Below are 22,191 nucleotides of genomic sequence, written 5' to 3' on the forward strand. Positions count from 1 at the left end.
AATCGTATTTCTCTCCATATTGCGTTCATTGCTTTATTTATTTCTTACATTTTTAATAGTTCAGCTAATTAGGGTTTAATTAGTAATCTTAATTAGTAAAAAAAAAATCCCAACAAATTTCTTTGCCTTCTTTATCGTAAACACAGTTCTTTACGAAATTATTCGACGTACGACTTATCTTTCTATCTATGATCAGGGGCAAGTAACTCGTGGGTCACCTGCTTTTGAGGGATACCATCTAGTCATAACTTCCCCTTCTACAATCGTATTCATTCTCAAGTCAAAGTACTTTCTCCGATTGCTACCATTACCTTAAGCGTCGAAAAGACTTTGACAGGCGTGTCAGAATAAACGGTTAACAGACGTCTCGACTCTAGGGAAGTTCGGCTCTAAGTGTTCTAAACATCTCGAGCGATTTTATAGTGATAAACTTCTATGATTTTCGACATTTGTGTATCAATGTTTTATGAATATTGTAGACTTTTTTACTTATAAAGCAAAGCAATGTTATCGCAAATTTTTAGGTCTACTTACAAATGTATTAACCCCGAGATCCGCCACTAATTAGTTACACAAGTTGTGTGGTTACAACAGTCTTCACTTATCATTTTAATTTCATTGGATGATAAAATAGATGACGTTAATATTTTGAATACCTTGTATACGCAAAAGAATTTAACTATACGATGTTTATTTTTCAAATTATAACTTCAGTGGCGAATGGGCGGATCCCCCGTCCCATTCCCATCCCTCACGCATAATACTAATTATTTCCCCAGCCACTTAATGACCAGATATACACGACTATTGAATGTAAAGCACTTTTCAGTCATTGTGTACTCCCAATTAATTAACAATCTACCCTCGTAAATCATAATCGTTACGCTTCGTTGGACATGAAACCTTAAATCAATCCATTGACACTACTTAGTCAATGATTTTGTATTGTGATACATTTCTATGATTTCGGACATTTATATATCAGGATTATCTGATTTATTTATCAGTGTTCAAAAAGCAAAGTACATGTACCGTTACAACGATTTTATACCTACTTCTTATAATACCCCCCTGGATCCGCCACTAGCTAAATTAATTCTGGTGATGCCTATAACAGCGGTACGTACATGTACTCACCTATCATTCTAACTTATTGAAAGTTAAAATAAATGTAGATATAATGTAAACATTTTGAATACTATATATATATATATATCATATGATGAAGGCATGCCTTCATCAGATGATGTTATGATGTTTATTAACTTTAGTGGTGGATAACCGAGAACGACACCCCACCCCTACTTCGCACAATTCAATTTCTAATATTGACAAGCGGCCCATTTTGACCAGATAGACATTACCCTTGAACGTAAAACACTGGTCAGTCATTGTGTATTTCTAATAAACAAACTTCATCATTGAATACAGACCGTTATGTTGCCACTGACACTACTTAGTCGTGAGTTGATTTTGTACGTGATAAATTCCTATGATCTTTACTCGTATGTTTCATTGCTTATTTGGAGTTTTTATTTGTTTGGTTTTTCCCCCTTCTTCTTCTTCTTCAAGAGCAAAGTATTGATATTGCAGTTTAACCCCCTGGAACCGCCAGTTATTAGGTAGACGTATTGTGTTGATCTACTAATTAGGTAAATGAAGTCAATGGATATCTGCGGTAATATTTAGCGTTATTCACTTAATATTAGCTTCCTAACTATATTGAAAGTTGAAATAAACAACGTTAACATTTCGAATACTTTAAATATCTAGGATACATAATCATACGAGGATTATTTTTTAATATTTTGAAATTAGAAAAACAACTTTAGAGGCGGAGGAGCGGAAGCCATCCCTCTTCCTGCAGGATTTATGGTCCAAAATTGACAAAAGGCTCGTTTTGACCAGATAGAAATGGCACTTTCAAACGGAAAATATTGGTCAGTCATTGTGTACTTCCAATTAAAAAAACTACTCCCATTGTAACTCTACTTAGTCCCTGGTATTCTACAATGTACAATTTGAATATTTCATATCTGTATGGTATAAACAGTCACACGATGTTTAGTTCGGAAATAAAAAAAAAAATGTAGTGGGGACACTGGTCAGTCATTGTGTATTCCCAATTAACAAACTACCCTTTTAAATCCTACTCGTTACGGTTCGTCAGACATGACAACATATCCGAACTAGTCTTGTATGTATGGATGTACTTGTTTATTGTAATTAAGGTCTGCTTCGCAATGAAAACCTGTTATCATTGACAATTAATTGTTATTCCACTTAGTCATCGATTTTTTATGTGATACATTTCTATGATCACGGACATTTATATACATATCAGGGTTGTCTTGTCAGGGTTTATTTATCATTATTCCAAAAGCAAAGTACTGTTATCACGATTTTATGCCTACTTCTTACCCCTCTGGATCCGCCACTAGCTAGATAATTTTGGTGATGCCTATAACAACGGTACTCATCTATCATTGTAACATTATTGGAAGTTAAAATACAAGTAGATATAATGTTAACATTTTGAATACTTTACATATATACATGTTAAGGAATTCATCATATGATGTTTATTAACTTTAGTGGTGGATGACTGAGAGCGAACATCCCCCTCTCCCTCGCACAATTCAATTTCTAGAATTGACAAGTGGCCCATTTTTACCCTTGAACGTAAAGCACTGGTCAGTCATTGTGTAATTCCAATTAACGAACTTCACCATTGAGTCCTAACCGTTACGCTTCGTCAGACACTAACCCACTAATACTACCTAGATACTGATTTTGTACGTGATAAATTTCTGTGATCTTTACTAGTATGTTTCATTGTTTATTTGGAGTTTCTATTTGTTTGGGTTTTCTATTTTCTTCTTCTTCAAAAGTAAAGTATTCATATTGCAATTTAACCCCCTGGATCCGCCACTTTTTTAAGTAAATGTATAAATATAATTGTGTTGATCTATAATAATTAGGTAAATGAAGTCAATGGATATCTGCGATAATATTCAGCGTTATTCACTTAGCTTCCTAACTATATTGGAAGTTGAAATAGACAACGTTAACATTTTGAATAATTTAAATATTTAGAATAGATAATCGTGTTTATTTTTGAATATTTTGAAATTTAAAAAAAAAAACTTTAGCGGCGGAGGAGCAGAAGCCACCCCTCCTCCTGCAGGATTTATTGTCCAAAATTGACAAAAGGCTCGTTTTGACCAGATAGAAATGGCACTTGAACGGAAAATACTGATCAATCACTCTACTTAGTCCCTGATATTCTATACAATGTACAATTTCAATACTATATGTACAGGAAATAATCACACGGATATAAAAAAAAAAATAGAGTGGCCCAACTGGTCAGTCATTGTGTATTCTCAATTAACAAACTATCCTTTTAAATCCTAGTCGTTACGCTTCGTCAGACACGACAACATAACAGATTGACCCTAACCGAACAAGTCTTGTAATTAAGGTCTTCTGCTCCCAAATGGAAACCTGAATAAGATATCATTAAGGTCTTCCGTTTCCAACGGAAGATTCCGTTGTTCTTGACACTACTTAAATACTAATAATAAAATTTAAAAAAATAGTGGTCCCACTAGTCAGTCATTTTGTATTCCCAATTAACAAACTACCCTATTAAATTCTACACGTTACACTTCGTCAGATACGAGATCATAAGTCATTGACCCTAACCTATCTAGTCTAGTATATATGGGTTTTTTGATTACTGTAATTCAGGTCCTCCGCTTCCAACTGAAGACCTCATTGTTATCTCTGTTATCATTATGGTCTTCCGCTTCCAAAGAAAGATTTCGTTGTTATTTTTGACACTACCTAGAGACATAATCTCGAACATTTATGTATTGATGATTTGTTGTTTGTTGTAATTTTTGGTGGAAGCTTTACTGGAGTTGAAATAGTTACGGTTGATATTGGAAATAGATTTTACAATGAAGAACTAATACTGTCTTCATTACTAGGAAAACTTTAGTAGCGGACTGATCAAAGCACCCACCCTTTCCCCAACCCCTCGACCAGCCATCACGTATAGTTCATTTTCCAAAATATATAGATGCAACACTTGATCGTAAAATAGTGATCAATCAATGCATATTCCTAATCAACAAAATACCTTTAAAAGTGCGACATTTAACTCTGGACACGATAAAAGTGCGGAGTTTTTTGTCTATGACAACCACATATTTTCTTCAATAAAAACACTGAAATTTCACTCTGTCATTAAATGTACGTATACGACGCGATCTAATCAAGCCGGCATAGAGGCGCCCCATGCGAAAATTACCCTTATCAAATGTTACATACTTCGGATTTTTATTGAGCTTAATCCTAAATAATGCACATCTAGATAATTTTCCAAAAATATATGAAACTTTTTACTTGTATCAAAATTCTTTCTGTTTTATATCTTCTAAATTTTACCATAGAGTTAACTAACAGTCTCACTTGCGGAATTAAGGGGTGTGGAGATCACACCCCCCCCCCATCATTTCAAAGATAAGAATTTAATGTGCTTGAAATTGCTCTGCTTCAATATTTTCTCCCGTAAGGGAGGGGGACAACCCCTCCCGAACCACCCTAACCGTGATTTGGTTAGTCCTCAATTGCAAAGCCCCTGTAGTCCAATATCCAGTATCCAGTTAATGTAGGGCTTTTACATGTAATATGTATATCAGATATGTTTTATCCCGTGGGGATCCGGTGTTGTATCATAGACCCCCCCCCCCCCGGAAAAACGGGCCCGGAATTGCGCCCCAGCATATAATTTCCCCCTATGTACAAAGTCAGTAAAGAGTCTCCCCTTTGGCGGAAAAATCACCCTGGTATATATAGACCCCCCCCCCCCCCCCTGTTTCCGGATTTCATTTGTTATAATAGTTTAAGGAAATAGATATGCGCTCATTAATATTACGATATTCATAAAACAAACGAATATTTTTTGTTGTTGACATGATGAAGTTGGATTTACACGCTGAAAACTTTGAAATGCATATTGTAAATACAATATGCTTACCAAAAGACTTTAACGATGGTCAATATAAGTAGGATTTTTCGTAAAAAAATCGACTATAAGATGTATAATTAAAATATTTGAAAAGTAAAATAGATGAACTTTATAAATAAAAGTTATTAAATTTTCTCGTTTATTTAAATTTAAAAAATCATTTAAGTTCTTCCCAACTTTACTAATTCAAATGTTAGATACTAGTAAATAACGATAAAGACTTTTAAGATGTCTGAATGAATTTTGATATACCATTACACGATTTGAGCAATTTCCTTTTTATAAAAAATCATAAGATGATGATTGTTCACGATACACACACACAAAAATAATCAGAAGAATTACTGGGTCTAAATAAGCAAGAGAATTCTAGTAATAGAAATGGAAACAGATACATAGCTAAAATGTAAGAATGGGGGTGTACTGTCATTTAGGGGGAATTTCTATATTGGGACGGTTTTTCCAAGGGGGGTTGGGTTGGACCCGGGTTAATTCTTCGTAAGGGGAAATTCTATTCCAGGCCCATCTTTCCGGGGGGAATGTCTATCCCGGGCCCGTTTTTCCGGAGGGAAAGTCTATGCGGGGGAGAATCTTATGCTTTACAAATGGAAATCTTCAATTCAAAATACCCAGTCTAAGCTTCGATGATTCTGGCTGTATGAACTTCGTAATATTAGGGGTGGGTCCAGGAAATGCGGTTACAGGGAGGGGGCGCCACTTTATGAGGCAGGGGGTCTGGGGGCCGCCTTGAGGCCCACAGTGGATCCAGAGCAAAGCGCTGGTGGAGTTCAGCGGGGCGAAGCCCCTGGAAGCTCCGGGATTTTACAGGGCTTGAAATATGTCTTCTATTTAGTCATTTGTGAAATTAATAAAATGACTCAAATTTTATGGGTTTTAGAACAAAATTAAGTTCTCCCAATAAAGTAATGCAAGAAATCAAAAGATTTTGTCATTTATTTCTCCGGGAGTGGAAGAAATTATTGCTTCTTTTATCGTTTAGTACATTTTTCTAAACAAGATACCGCGATTTACCTTAAATTTGAAAATTTTAGGGGGGGGGGGGGGGTTGCACTGAATATAGGTGTATGGAAATGTATAGATCTATGTACGTGCATTTTAATAACCAATTGGGACTTCACTTCAGAGTAACACAAACTGGGACTAAAGCATGCAATTCCTAACACTAAAAACTGGTCTGAATCCCCCCCCCCCCCCCCCACTCGCTTATATACCCTACAAAATTTACCTGCAATATTACATAGTATTTACTAATGTCAATTATTATAAGTTCTTTTCATTAAAAACATGGAATTTACAAATGGATGAAAAATACAAATTTCACTACATAGACTTAGGTGTACAAGTGGTTTTCGTCAAGTTTCCGCACTCATTTTTCATCTTGATAGCTTTCTCCCTGCAAAAACTTGGTGTGTCCTGCTGAAACTTGATATATCTACGTTGTTTTCAAGTAGTTTCCGCAACGACAATTTGCTGAAAGCTGATCAAGTTTGCGCAAATTTCGGTTTGCAGAAACTGTTCTGTTTTAGTATGCACATTGCTATACTGATAGTCTACCGCAAAGTTTTGATAAGTTTCCGCAATATTTTAGTTCTGTATCAGTTTGTACAATATGGTGTATACCAATTTTCAGCTTTGTGGAAACTTACTGAGACTTTATCATCGCCATGTAATTATAATAGGATGTTTGTGTTGCAATCAATATATAGAATTTTTAAAAAGATAACTGAAAACACTCGGACTAAATGCAAAGACAGCCTGTTACATGTATATTATAATTTACGGAATGTGTTTTTCCCCTTTCGTTGTTAGTCTCACCCCCTCCCTTTGGAGGGATGGTGGTGGTGGTGGTGTCCATTTGTACTAATGAAGTATCACCTATAAGGTGTCAGTATATTCTGGTAGATTATTGCAATATACATCAGTGGCGGATTTAGAGGGGGCGTAGGCGGAGAAATAAATGACAAAATCTTTTAATTTTTTTAATTACTTTATTGGGAGAACTTAATATTTTCCCCCAAAAAAACCTTAAAATTTGGGTCATTTTATTAATTTCACCTTATTAAATTGATAGAAAATACATGTAGTACAAATGACTAAATAGGAGAAATATTTCAAGCCCCATAAAATTTGTAAAACCCAGGAGTTTCCGGGGGCTTCGCCCCCTGGGCCCCAACCAGGGCTTCGCCATGGACCCACTGCCTCATAAAGTGGCGCCCCGTAACCACAATTCCTGGATCCGCCCCTGTACATGTAGATATGAGGAGATACTGTCTGTATAAGTTGATAGCTCATCAAACGCACCTCCTGCGATGTGAAAGTGAAAATAGCTGCAATCCTCGCCGGCGGAATTATGGTAAGGTTCAATTTCAGCAACTATTTGCGATAATGTGCTCCACGAAGATTTCCTTAAAGATTACAATTATTCTAAATGAACCCTGTGCTTCCTAATTCCCGTAATGTAGTTCTTGTTCATCAGTGGCGGATCGAGAGGGTTGTAGTCACTCCACTTTACTTCCATAGTTTTAAACAAAACTGGTCATTTTACCAGTTTGCGATATTCACCCATCTTTGGGGCCGGGGCGGAATAGGCACAAACTTGGGTCGCAATCCGCTCATCCTTTAAACAATTCCTGGATGCGCCCTTGCCCACAGGCACCTTAAATATGGATATTACTACCCCCCCCCCTCAACTTTTTTTCATATTTTTTTTTATGGGAATAATTTCTCTGAAGTGTATGAATTCGTAGTCTATTTCATCCCTCTTCGATTCATGTAATCGTTTCACGTTTTTTTTTTTTTTTGTAAGCTTTAGAGATTGTCCTTCTACCGGTATAGAGATTGGCTTTCTACCGGTATAATAAAATTCATTTTATTATATACCAGTAGAAGGCCAATCTCTAAATACATGTATCCATACTTCCGGTGCCTGTGCCCTTGCCCGTGGAGAACAATACGTAAAGTGCACTTGTAAATATATTACCATTTTGTCTGTAATGATATTTCAGGGCCGTAAATTAACCTTCAATTTGGAGGAGGCAGGAAAGTAGGCGGGGGTCTGGGGGCCGCCGAGGCCCCCAGACGCTGAGCACATTTTGTGCACACTGAACACGTTTCGTGCAAAATCCTTGATTCTAGGGCCTTCTAAGATGTTACTTGACTAACTCATTCTAAAAGAAAGATTTGGAATGCTTTTTAAGGGAGGTATCATGTTCTTAGTTATTGGAAACAACATAAATTCTAATGAACTTTAAATTTTAATTTTTTTTGGCTCAAAAGTTGGAGGAGGCAGCTGCCTCCTCCGCCTCCATGTAATTTACGGCCCTGTATTTACGGGTGTATTCAATACCACCTCCTAATAAAAACACGGGGGTGGGGGGGGGGTGGTATCGTATAGACTCTCATTATTATCATTACAAACAAAATTACCGGTTCCTGTGATTAGACAAATATTGATTTATATTCACAAAATAAAAATTAAATCAAAATCGGAACCAGGAAAGCTTAATTGATTCCCAACTACATGGAAATGGACATAAGATTTTAATAGTGATATTGTTTAGCTACAGTTCATAATGCATAAGATATAATTGCAAAAGTCTATCTGTTAGTTGGATAATATCTTGTATACAATATAAGAATTTCATAAGTTAACATCAGGGACCTATATACTAACTAGTATATAGGTCCCTGTTAACATCAACACTGTTCCAAGTATCTGATTTAAATCATTACTTCTTTTTACTGGCTAACAATTTATATTTCTATTAATTTGTCTTGAAAATGAAAAATCCATCGTACCACTGGACTTGTTTATAAAATGAAATTGATCCAACTTTGCCCCAAAATCACAGATTAAACAGTGGCGGATCTAGACCTCACTGTGTGTGTGTGGAGGGGGGGGGGGCTTTTTTGGTCAAGCAAAGGAGATATGGTTTTGGTATTAAATGTTAATGAAAATTGAAACATCCATACTTCTTCATTATACTAGCCTGAATATTTAGAAATAATTGTCAAAGTGCACAAATGATCTTACAAAGATTTGGCCTAAAAGCAAAATATGCTTGACCTGGACCATTTAAATTGGCTATAAAAGTGTTTCAGGTGTTTTCCCCCAAAAAGTCACTAAAATGATTTTAAAAGATTTGAGATGACCTTATAGAAATTAACAAATTTTGCACTAATCAAAATTTATAATCCATAGTTTTGAAATGTTTGAGTGGAGTATGAATGGTTGGTATGAGTGATTATATATCAATTGTACATCTTACCTTTAAAAGTATATATTATGATGCACTTAATTTCTATTTGTACAAATAAATTAAAAAAAAATTAAGCCTAAAAAAAATAATTTAAAAAAATTATTATAATCCGAGGATTAATGTGCATTAAATTATACTTTGTTGTACAATATGAAAAAGGTACAAATTAAACAAATATTAGAAAGAGATTACATATCTTAATGGTAGTATAAGTTAACCACATTCACTAACTGCAAAATTGTAGCTCTCTGAGAAAATATTGGGACAGATCTGTACCAATTAATATTTTCTCAGAGAGCTACAGTTCTGCAGCTATTGCATTCACATGATTATGAATTTCACAATATTTCATATGAATTTAAACGTAAAAATTAAAATGTATCCTTTGTCTTTGTATTGGGTGATGTATATTGCAACATAATTTTCAATGTTCATGCTGAGAATTGCTTTGCCATTATTTTCCAAATATCACCATATAAGCCTACAATATTACATATTATGTATCAAATGAATTATTTATAATATTGACTGAAATAGCATGATATGTTGATCATGATATGAAATGCTTATAAAAGTATTAGATGGCAAATTACAACCTCACAAAGTCATTCACCCAGTAATTGTAGATAAGGAACAATGAGAAACAAAGTCAGGGGCTTGCTGAGCTGTAAAGAACATCCCATGTGTATTATACACAAAGGGATTAGTTGGGGTAAAATTCACCAGACAAAACCTGGGTACAGATATAAAAAAAAAATGGACAAAATGACCATGCAAGGACAAAGTCAATATTAGAAGTTTATTAAAGCATAATAACAAAATGTCACAGGACATAATACTGATTTTTATATAAATTCAGGGGGGAAATCTGTTCCTTTTGTAAAGTTTACAAAAATGCATGTGTAAAATATATGTTATATTTTTATGAGATTGTTTTTCAATTTTATACTATAGATTTTGATAATTATTATTAAATGCTTATTCCTTTTATCATATCTATTGCAAAATATGAATTAAAATAGGATTTTCTTTTACTGATATAGAATACTAATAGGCTTTGTAATCATTGGGTTTACAAATTGCTACACAAGATCTGACATTTTTCACATAGCTTCTGCGTGCATGCATGTCATTTGATTCCATATCAACATATCAATTAATAAGCAAGATTCAAAATGTGAAATTACTTTGAAAAAAAAAAAAACACAACAAAAAACTTGATGACTGATAATCTATAATATGCATGATAGTTCAAATTTTCTTATGAATATATATGTATATCAAATGATATGTCAGAACAATCAATTTGCTATTATTGTACGTACATGTATATGCTTTCATAATTTTGCTGTTGTGTGATAATGAAATATTGTCAAATTAAAAAAAAATGTGAAATTACAATTTATTGTCCTTAGGTTTGTAATCAAGAATGAAGGAGTAAATGATAACCTAGTGGTGGATCCAGAGGGGGTGCTGGTTCAGGAAATTTTGCTAAAATAAAGTAAAAATAACACATTTTGAGGGTGGACCCCCCCCTCCCTTGATAACCAAAATTAATGGTAAAATTCCCCTCTCTCAAAAATTCCTGGATCCATCCCTGTAAGCATTAGACAATCATTAATTTGTCATTCCATTATTCATAATTTCTTCATTGGACACATGGAGGCCAACTCTCACATGTGTGTATATAGACATAATTCCAATTATTTTGAAAATAAAGAGGTCAAAGTACCAATTGAATTCAATATAAAATATATAAAGAATATCTTATCATGGATATAAAGATTAAAACATTTCAATCATGTTAATTAATAGATTTTTAGGTCAATTGATTCTCTCATGTGACCTATTGCTAGTGGTCAGCTTCTGTTGTGACAGTAAACAAAACATCAAGCTTGAAAATATCATGATTCCTAGGGTAGAAATTCTGACTCCAGGAGGAACCAAACTTGATATATAGTGTTTATGTGTAAAACATTTAAATTTAGATAACATCTTCCTTAATGCTATTGATACTTTTAGGTAAAGAAGGAACAGGTAATTGTAAATTTCATGACCTCTATCAGTGATAATAATAATAAAATTTATATACATGCAGCCTTATATAAAACAGTTTATTACTCTAAGGTGCTTTACACAATCTGATTAAAATAAGATCTTTGATCCGCTCCGTTATTGTTATGTCGTTTCAATAAGATCTTTGATCCGCTCCGTTATTGTTATGGAGAGGATCAAAGATCTTATTTATAACAATAACGGAGCGGATCAAAGATCTTATTTTAATGAGATTGTGCTTTACAAGGGCAAGAAGAGGAATGCAACAATAAAATAGAATTAAATGACATTATGACAACTTATACATGTATCTGTAAATTAAATTATCAAAATAAAACACTAATGGCTAAAAGTTGGTTGGTTTTTTGGGTGGGTTTTTTTTGGTATTTGATAATTAAAAACACAGTTTATATATACATGTTAGAATCTAAAGGTTTTGATACTAGCTTTAAAATAGATGGAACCAAAAATGGTCATAGTAATTACATGTCTTTATGATTTAAAAGAATCCTTCTTTAATTTTGTTGACACTAGAATATTATAAATGATGGATGCATTGTCAAGAAAAACAGAAAGATGTACAAAAATTGTGACACTTGCAACTCCAGGGTTCTGATTCAAGGTCAGATCCAAATAGTGTTAACAGTGTATATCAAGTTTATAATTGTAAAATGTTTCATCAGTATAGACGCTTTTGGGGGAATGAATTACACCTTATACATGTATTATACTTCTACTGAATATTAGAATTTAGCATATAAATGCATGCCTAGAGCAAGAAAAGTTACTGTATTATATAGATTTCATTCATATTGAGGTTAGTAATACTTTTAACTAAATAACTCAGGTATTTAGTTAAGGTCAGTGTCTTGTTGATATTTTTGATGTGTGTATGCATGTACGTGTATGTGTGCGTGTGTGTGTGAAATACAAAAAAATCCATAAAGATTTGTTTCAGAGTTTTGAGTAGTGATCAGTTTTAGCAATCATCAACAGCTAGGGTATGAATCTGAACACTCATCTTTGTTAATTTCTAAAAAGACTTAAATTGCATTTCAAAAGTAGTCAAGTGTTATGTGAAGGAGATTTGAGGAACATATGTTCCTGCTAAATGTGTGTGATCATACATTTGGGGTGTCAATGGATGGAAAATCATCTGAAGATCGAAGTTTTGAAGAAATTGAAATACTTTATTGAATATTAATCAATCTTATTTTCATTCTAAAATCATGTACTCAAAAGAATTTTCTTTCAATTACATATGTAAGTGCATTAAATTGAATTATTTTTCTATTTCTTACTTACATTTAAAACAGTTATGTTTGTCATTTTGTTTCTCAAAGTAGAAAATATTTTCATGTAGATTTTTCTTCCAAGATTATTATTCCTTAGATTTCAATTTAGAACATTCAAGTAAAAGAAAATAAGACTCTAAAAAAGGAGGTCTCCATGTGAATTGAGAGAAAGAAACGGAAATTATAAATTCTGTGGTGACATTAAATTTCATTTCATAATTTTGCCAGCTATAATAAGGTATGATATGAGATTCAGGGTGGTACATTTATGTGCATACATGTACCTTGTATCTCCAATTGAAAATTGATTGCTTTAAATCAATTTCAACATTATGAATATCCTACAAAAGTAAAACATAATGATTTTAAAGTTTAAAAAACACATTGTTTCACTCCTGAAACCTTGACCTCACATGGATATATATTGGTATTTAGTGTTGGTAGGTTTTGGTTCTTTTTGGGTGGATTTTGGATAATGTAGTGAATTTCAGTTAGTTGTAGCACAGTAACATGGAGTGAGCTTGCTTGCTTCCTGATATCTAGTCAATCACTTTTTAAGACATACATATTTTTCAAACTTGCATTGCACATATTTGTTTACATTTTTGGTAGGAGTGTTTTATATGCTCACTATATATGTCATCTTCATATATAGATGTGTAATTGTTTGCAAAAAGAGGAGACATCTAAATTCCTAATAAAAATGATAATTACATTTAAATCATAATTGTGCACTTCATGTACTTTTTACATGCAAAATCATTTCATATAATTATATGGTTTTTGTATTTTCTGTCCATATCTGTAAGTCTGTCTGTCACAAAGTCTTAAATTGTGCATTAAAATGCTTCTCCTCCTGTATGGATTATCTGATAAACTTGAAACTTTGTACAATGCATCATTGCCATTTGCAGATGTGCACATTGTTGGGAGAGGATTTATTGTTATCCTAAAAGTTATAGTGGTTCGATCCAAGAGGGATGCGGGTGTAAAATAGCTTGTGACCATTTCTCCTAGTTGCAAACATATTGCAGAGTCTTGAATTTTTTTTTTTTTTTTTTTTTTTATACAATACTTCATTATCATTTAATGATGTCTAGATTTCTCTGACCCAGGAATCTAATATTTTCCTAAAATCTACAGTGGATCAAAAACAAGTATTTTAAGTGTTTTTTTTTTTTTTTTACCCTTTATTGAATAATCTTTGTAAAATTGCATGTGCAAAAGTAAAGATGCTTTGAAAATTCAATTACAAAATTAAACATTTCACTGGTTTGTTAAGGTACTCACTACACTAAAGCTTTATGACACTATGTTACAAGATAGCGATTTAAATGTTTTGGGAAAGTATTTGTATTGATCGATTTATTCGTCTATAACACCATAGCTAAGTGGTTAATTAATAAAGCATTGGGCAAGAGAGAGAGAGAGAGAGAGAGAGAGAGAGAGAGAGAGAGCATTGGGCTGGTGAACTACAGATCTTGAGCTCAAATCCACCAATCTTTTGTTCATGTGTTGAAATAATATTTTTGAAAATCATGTTTTTATCAAAATTTGCATTTTTTGCTGTTTTTGGCATACACACTTATTGTATATCATCAGATCTTTTTTAAAATATTAAATCTATTTGTACTGATTTGAGAAACTATTTCCCGGTGTAGTGAGCCACCTTAAATGTAAACATAAAAAGACTCCAGTCTTTGTTTACATAACACAGAATGAAGGCTAAAATATTGTTTTTATTCCTGCATCCAGAAGGTTAAAATTTTGGCTGTGAACACAGATTCAGTTATACTTTTCATGTTTAACATTTAAAAAAATGAAAACAAAATTAAAAAAAAAAAAAAACAAAAAAAACGTAAACGTCCTGTTTGAGAATTTTTCACTTGTATGGAGACGTCACCATTGCCAGTGAAGGGCTGCAACATTTAGGTCTATGCTCGGTGCTTATGCCCCTTTGAGCAGGGGTGGATTAATATTGTGTCACACATTTAGGTAATGTCATATAACTGTAAACAATGTCTCTAGAGGATTTGGGTGTTGCTCAACCGGAAATGTAATAAATGAATGCATAAGATTGGATCATACTTCTTTTTGGATTAGAACATCCAGGACTGAACTTTCTTAGGGTCGAGATGTCTGTTAACCGTTTATTCGTATTTACCTGTCAAAGTCTTTTTGACGCTTCAGGTATAGGAGAAAGTACTTTGACTTCAGAATGAATGTGATTGTCAGAGGGAGAATGATGGACCGAAGCATGCATTTTGTAAAATGATTCTTGTGTTGTTAAATCTTCGAGAATCTTGTTGGAGATGTCTGATTCGGTTCACGAAACAACTTAGCATCATCTAGCAGTAGCAGATTTCCCCGTAAGCACTTAATTAACACTAATTTTAATATATTGTAAACAAATTGTAACTGTAAGCCAGGCTATTCCAAAATTCCACAACATATCAGAGGAACCGGTAATTTAGCCTGTACATAATGATAAGAGTAGGGATATATACCACACACCCCTAATAAAAGCACTGGGATTACTGAATCAGAATGACAATTGGGGTGGGGACGATAAAAGCAGAATTTTCGAATTATTTTGAAGCGAAGTTTTGAGTAAGAAATGGTGCCATTCCTTTTGGGTTATTTTTTTCATTGGGGATGGTACCATAGGGCCTACTATTATTATTACAGACAAAAATACCGGTTCCTGTGAATATTCACACCTGACGACCTGTAAAGGGTTGTAAATAGAGAATGTGAACAGCTGCATGTAAATAAGTTAGTGTTCTAACTGCATAATTTAATACCGTTCAATTTTATTCTAATATTTTTGTGATAGGGTTATATGTATACAATTGAAATTGCATGGGAAAGAGTTTAGTAATGCAGAGCTCTAATATAATTTAATTTCTCATGTTGTTTAGACATTTATCCATTAACACATGTATAGGGCTACATAATTTAGGAATGTAATTACTAGATATAAAGTTAATGTCATTCCTTAGCTTGCAAGTAAATTCTTAAGAATCATGACAAACAACACTCTTTAAGATACAATTTTCTGCTTTATTACTATATTCATGGGATAAAAGTCCCCATCCTGTGTTTTATTTGGGATATTTATTCCCATTCGTGCTCAAATAGGATATTCACTGCCATTTCATGTTCATTATGGGACATTTCCTCCTATGGGACATTGTATCCCATTTTGAATTTAAATATGGGAGTTAAAATCCTATGGGAAAAATTATATTTTTTCTCCCATGGGATTTTTGGTAGGAGTGAAAATCCCCCAAGTGGGATTAAAAATCCCTCCAAAATCCCATGGGATTTTTTGATTTCAGGTGAAATATCTTAAAAACTACAATAGTTACAAGTGTAAATGTTGGTGCATGTCTTGTGGACATAAAATCCCATCTTTTTTTGTAAAGGGTTTATTTGTATCCTTAATAAAAGGGTTGGCGAAACTCTGGACTTTTGTCGTGTCCAGAGTTAAATGTCGCACTGTTTAAGGACAATTTTCATTGGTTGGATATAATGAAAGTACCCGGTATTGCAAAATATGATACACTAGTATGTTACATGTATATAACACTGTTTGACTTTTTAGGACCTGTTCTAGAGTCAGGATTCAGAATTTTCGTACATTCCTTTCTGTTTTTCTGTATATGCATTTAGCTTCTATCTAGTATCAGCAAAATTCAAGAAATCTTTCAAATGATAAAGACGTTTCATCACTATGACCATGTTGATTACACTCTGGCACCAAAAGCCCTACCCTGGGATCATGAAATTTACAATTTTGGCAAAGGGTTTTATTCCTGTTTCATTCAGTTTCAATTTCATATCATAAGCATAAAAGAAGGGCGTTACTCTTGCATCATCGGATACTTTCGTTATTTCCATGCAATGTTGTGTAAATCATGATATCAGCATTAATTTTCTTATCTAAGGTATTGCATGTATATTAAAGAAATCAAATGTTTCCAGAAATCTGTTATTTTTTGTGTTAAAATCAATTGTTTTCTCCCAAAATGAAAAAAATTGACATATTCATAGGTCCAAAAAAAATTATCAGTGTAATCTTGTATAATGAATTCTAAAATATGGAATTGTTTGTTTTGTCATTTCTTGTTTAATACTAGAGTTTATTTTTATGAAAAAACAAATGTCTCCCCAAATTGGAAGTGCTTCAAATGAAACTTCCTCCCCTTAATGTACTGCTTGGTATGGAGGAGAAAGCAAGAGCAGGAACATAGATATTATGAACTCGGTTAAGCCACACAGGAGAAACATTCACAAACTATTTTACACCCTCTCCACCCCCCTCCCCAACCCTCCAGATACACTATAGCTTTAAGGATAACAATTGGATCTTCTTCTCCCTACAATATGCACATCTGCAAATGGCATTGAAGCATTGTACAAAATTTCAAGTCTATTGAATAAGCCATATCGGAGGAGAAACGTTCACAAGCTATTTTAACATCATCTACCCCTCTTAAATCCACCTTAACTTATACGAAAATAATTGGATTATCCTATATACATTGTACAACGTTTCAAGTCTATTCGATAAGCCATATAGGAAAAGAAGCATTCACAGATTTTGGGACAGACAGATGGACTGACATAAAGTACAAAAACAATGCCCCCCCCCCCCCCCCCCCCCGGAAGAGAAAAGACATAATTAAAGTTATTCATTCTTTCTAGAAATCTGTGATTTTTTATGTAAAAGATTCGTCGTTTTCCCCGAAAATGAGGAATTTCAACATGTATTGGCCATACCCCCCCTCCCCCCCCCCCCCCCCCCCCCCGTATAATTTTATATAATGAATTCTAATATCTGAAATTCTTTTTATATCATTTTTTTTGTTTAACATAAAAGTTATTCACTGTTTCAAGAAATCTATGATTTTCATATCCCCCGAACGAAGTTCAAGGGGGGGGGGGGGTTATATAGGAATCACTCTGTCTGTTTGTCTGTGCAGATTCATGTCCGGGCCATAACTTCTTTGTTCTTTGACTTAGGCATACCATATTTGGCACACAGGTGGATCACCATTAAAGGATGTGTCGAGTACCTTCATGACCTCTATATGACCTTGACCCTTGACCTCAAGGTCAAAATTAAAGTTTTTTTTACAATGGATTCGTGTCCGGGCCATAACTTCTTTGTTGTTTGACATAGGCATACCATATTTGACACATGAGTGTATCACCATGAGACGATTGTCAGGTACCTTCATGACCTCCATATGACCTTGAACTTTGACCTCAAGGTCAAAATTGATTATAGGGTTTTGACATAGTCATACCATAAGACATGGGTGTATCACCATGAGACTATGTGTCATGTACATTCGTTCGTTATCTTCACCTTGCATTCATGACCTCTTTATGACCTTGACCTTTGATATCAAGGTCCAAATTATAGGTTGATGCCATGGATTTGTGTTCGAACTATATCTTCCATTTTCTTCTACAAAGGCATACCATATTTTTACACTTTTTTAGGAAAGAGGTCATTTTTACCTATTAACAACACCCTTTGGGAGATTGGGGTACGCAGGGGGTATTCTTAGTGAGCATTGCTCACAGTACCTCTTGTTTTCATTTATTTTGCCTTAAAATTCAGAGATCGTATGAAAATCAATCTAATCTAAGGATTGCTGAAATTAGTGGCACTAATTGCAATCGATCAGAATAACAGTAAAATGACATTGAGCAAATTTTGGCCCTTAATGTCCCTTGTCCTTTTGTTTGCTTGGGGAAATTATCCATTCGCCCCCCCCCCCCCTCTCTCTCTCTCTCTCTATTTGACAATCCATTTTAAACATTTACATTATGTATGTAGCATTTTTAAAAGTAACCGTTAAAAAGTGACCCCATTACTGATGAAAATCTAACATTGATCACTTTTCAACTGACGTTTTTGATAAAAATTTAACGTTTAAATTTGATCGGGGTCAACTTTTTAAGGGGACGTGTCCCCATACCAAACCAGGTTAAACAAAAATAGTCTTCCTTCCTCAATTCGAATTTTACCAGTCAGAGACTAAAATACAAGAATTAAATCCTCTAGATAAATATAGATATAGATAAACCAGATAGACATTTCCTGGATCTGTACAGTACACTTCTCCAATGTGTTTACAATTATGGAGCAAAGTTTGAAGAATGAAGATTGCAGGTGAAAGTCCACACTTTTTGTCTGCTTGTTATAGGCAATTTTTGATTCCAGTTCTTAACTTTAGTTCCCTTATATTTCAGGTATTCTCAATGGAAGACTACAAGCGTCTGTTCATGATAATGTTCATTTCTACTGGATTTTTCTTCGTGCTGTTTGAATTCATACCCCCTTCATCTCCGCTAGACATTCTGCCGTTAAAACAGATCTTTGGATACCGTCATAACCACGTGACCGGACGACCCGCGGGTATTCTGCAAAAGGACAACACATCCATCGCCAACTTTAAGGAATGGAGAGTATTGTGGTACAACATCCCATTTTATCTCGTGAACAATTCAAACTATGCTAATTCTAAGAAATGCGAGAAACATCCCAAGTGTGTGTTTTCAATGGATAAAAAAGATCTACCGAATAGTGACGTAGTGATATTCACACAATCTTATATGGAAAGTGTTCCGCCCCGGAAAGAAAACAACCAGGTCTGGGTGTTTAACTCAATGGAGAGCCCAGCGTTCATGACACAACCGTCACCAAGATGGTATGCTGAATTAGATTGGTTGATGTCTTATCGCAGGAAATCGGACATCCAGCGACCGTACGGGATTATTCGGAAACGGAGCACGCCTCTGGTGAAGAACTACACAGAAGTGTTTCAGAAGAAGAAACTATTCGGCGTGTGGATGTCGGGGCATTGTCCTGTACCGTCCCGTCGGAAGGCTCTCATTCAAGAGCTTCAGAAATATGTTCAGATCGACATGTTCGGTTCCTGTGGAATTCGCGTGTGCAAGACTCGTTCGCCATATTTGAATGAGTGTTTGCTAAACTTTTCGCGTGATTATAAATTTTATTTTGCATTTGAAAATAATATTTGCGAAGACTACACGACAGAAAAACTGTTTAACATATATTTAGGAAACCTTGATGTCATACCGGTGATAAACGGTCCTTCCACCGCATCCTTATATTTACCCAAAGGAACATTTCTAAGTGCTTTGGATTATCCCTCCCCAAAGGCTTTGGCAGAGAAACTGAAAGAAATAGGTTCCAGCGAAGCTTTATTTTCGCAATACCTTAGGGAGAAAGACAAATATTTCGAAATAGGTACGGATGAAGTTTTTCTGGATGCAATGTGTAAAATCTGTGCAATTATGGACAAGACAAAAGGCAAACCAGAGCGACATAAAGAAACCATTCATCAACGTTTCTTTGTTAAAGGTGGATGTTGATTCATAGATTTTATTTAATAACTACATTTCCAGTGTATCTCGACACAATGAAATGACGGCCATTTTCTCATGAATGCGATGCAGCTGTATATAATGTTGATAAATGTAAAATGTGTGTATTGCGACAGAAATGGAAAATGAATGTAAAATGAATTTCATTTTTAGACATGCTTGAGGCTATGAACTGCAATGCTCCGTGTCGTCATACTTTTCATGTTGGCGTGAAACGCTTCATTTCATGCCCTCGTGTATTTTCAAAAATGAAATTTAAATGCAAATAGATGGTAACGTTTTTACAATATCCAGAAAACAGCCATTTGATGCCATTTTGGTGTTTTAGTGTGGAAAATGTATCATCTAGAATTACACTCTTGTGTTGAAGAGTTTCTGGTTCCGCCCTTGTGGAATCGCACTTACTAGCCATTTTCCTTGGGGGTAACCCTGCCATATGGCAAGGTGTCTGGATAGAAGGGGGTTTTCATATAGTGATTTCTAAGTATATCGGGTACAATTATTATAACGTATTCATGGTCGAAAACAGAACTAAATGAAGAGTGCCTCTCTGTGCGACTGACTGATTTAACCTTTAACCTTCATTAATCAATTCGATCCTGAAATTCATACTAGTATCAGGATCATTGAATATACAGTATTAGTAGGATCCACGGATTAGAATGTTTTTATTTTGTTTTATGTTAACACCAAAAATGAATCTTAACGTTTGTTGTAGGTGTAGAATAGTGTCGTTTTATTGTTTGTGTTTCTCCGTCATTGCTATGTTACATTTCGTACCTATACAGATAAATTAACTCTCTCTGAAGTTATCTACACAGAGAAATTAACTCTCTCTGAAGTCATCTACACAGAGAAATTAACTCTCTCTGAAGTCATCTTGTCAGAGAAATTAACTCTCTCTGAAGTCATCTTGTTTGAGAAATTAACTATCTCTGAAGTCATCTTGTTTGAGAAATTAACTATCTCTGAATTCATCTACACAGAGAAATTAACTCTCTCTGAAATCATCTTGTCATAGAAATTAACTATCTCTGAAGTCATCTTGTTTGTTTCAAAGTTAAGCTGTTAATTGCCTTTAATGTATATGTTCATTAAATTGTCAACATTGTTAAAATCTGCTGGGTACGAACAAACATTGTGCTTGTATGCGTGATTTATTTTCTTATTGCATACAACAATATAACACTCGCACGTGTTCAAACTCCAACCTTACATTCATATTACTATGAACGTTACTATAGAAACCAATAAAATCAACGCAGTACCACAGTAGATGTGTGTTCCTTTTTTAGTTCATTATTTGCTCTGTACCGACTTAAACCGATAGACATTTCATACTACTTGAGGAAGATACTATCTGCATACTACTTTAATGTATTTCTTTTACACCAGGACCAATAATGGAAAAAAAAGATACTTAGATTGCCATTTTATATAACACAGTTTGTACTAGAGGAACAGAAAGCAAGAAAGCATTTGACTACTGGCTCCCGGAACTTCAGTGATCGGAGTGTTGACCTAAAATTCCTTTTCACAATCTACTCGTAGGAAACAAAACAGCAAAACCCCTGCTTAGTTTTCTACATAATGTATCAAGTCGTGTAAAAGATAGGTGTTTTAAAAAAATATACAACACTCTTTGATATTTAAAAACCCCGAACGAAGTTCTGGGGGGTATTTAGGAATCACTCTGTCTGTCTGTCTGTGCAGATTCGTGTCCGGGCAATAACTTCTTTGTTTTTTGACTTAGGCATACCAAATTTGGCACACAGGTAGATCACCATGAGACGATGTGTCGAGTACCTTCATGACCTCTATATAACCTTGACCCTTGACATCAAGGTCAAAATTAAAGGTATTTTACAATGGATTCGTGTCTGGGCCATAACTTCTTTGTTTTTTGACATATGCATACCATATTTGACACATGAGTGCATCACCATGAGATGATGTGTCACGTACCTTCATGACTTCCATATGACCTTGACCCCAAGGTCAAAATTAAAGGTTTTTACAATGGATTCGTGTCAGGGCCATGACTTCTTTGTTCTTTGAGATAGGCATACCGTATATCATGTTTTTTCCGCGTCAT

General features: G+C 34.4%; 1 protein-coding gene across 11 annotated transcripts in view; it reads left to right on the forward strand.

Moving 5' to 3' along the window:
* LOC125654982 (alpha-(1,3)-fucosyltransferase C-like) overlaps positions 1–21,371 on the forward strand; it is a 121,557-nt gene extending 100,186 nt beyond the window's left edge. For 10 of the 11 annotated variants that reach the window (XM_056145219.1, XM_048885093.2, XM_048885094.2 and 7 more), the window contains one exon: positions 18,939–21,371. In XM_056145219.1, the coding sequence (XP_056001194.1) occupies positions 18,948–20,084 (1,137 nt within the window). In that variant the 5' untranslated portion in view covers positions 18,939–18,947 and the 3' untranslated portion in view covers positions 20,085–21,371. Of the gene's footprint in view, positions 1–1,818; positions 1,941–18,938 lie in introns of all 11 variants that reach the window. The other variant, XM_056145222.1, reaches the window with a different exon arrangement.
* The last annotated feature ends 820 nt before the right edge of the window (positions 21,372–22,191 follow it).

This window comes from Ostrea edulis, chromosome 7 (genome assembly GCF_947568905.1).
Source record: "Ostrea edulis chromosome 7, xbOstEdul1.1, whole genome shotgun sequence".
NCBI lineage: Eukaryota > Metazoa > Mollusca > Bivalvia > Ostreida > Ostreidae > Ostrea > Ostrea edulis.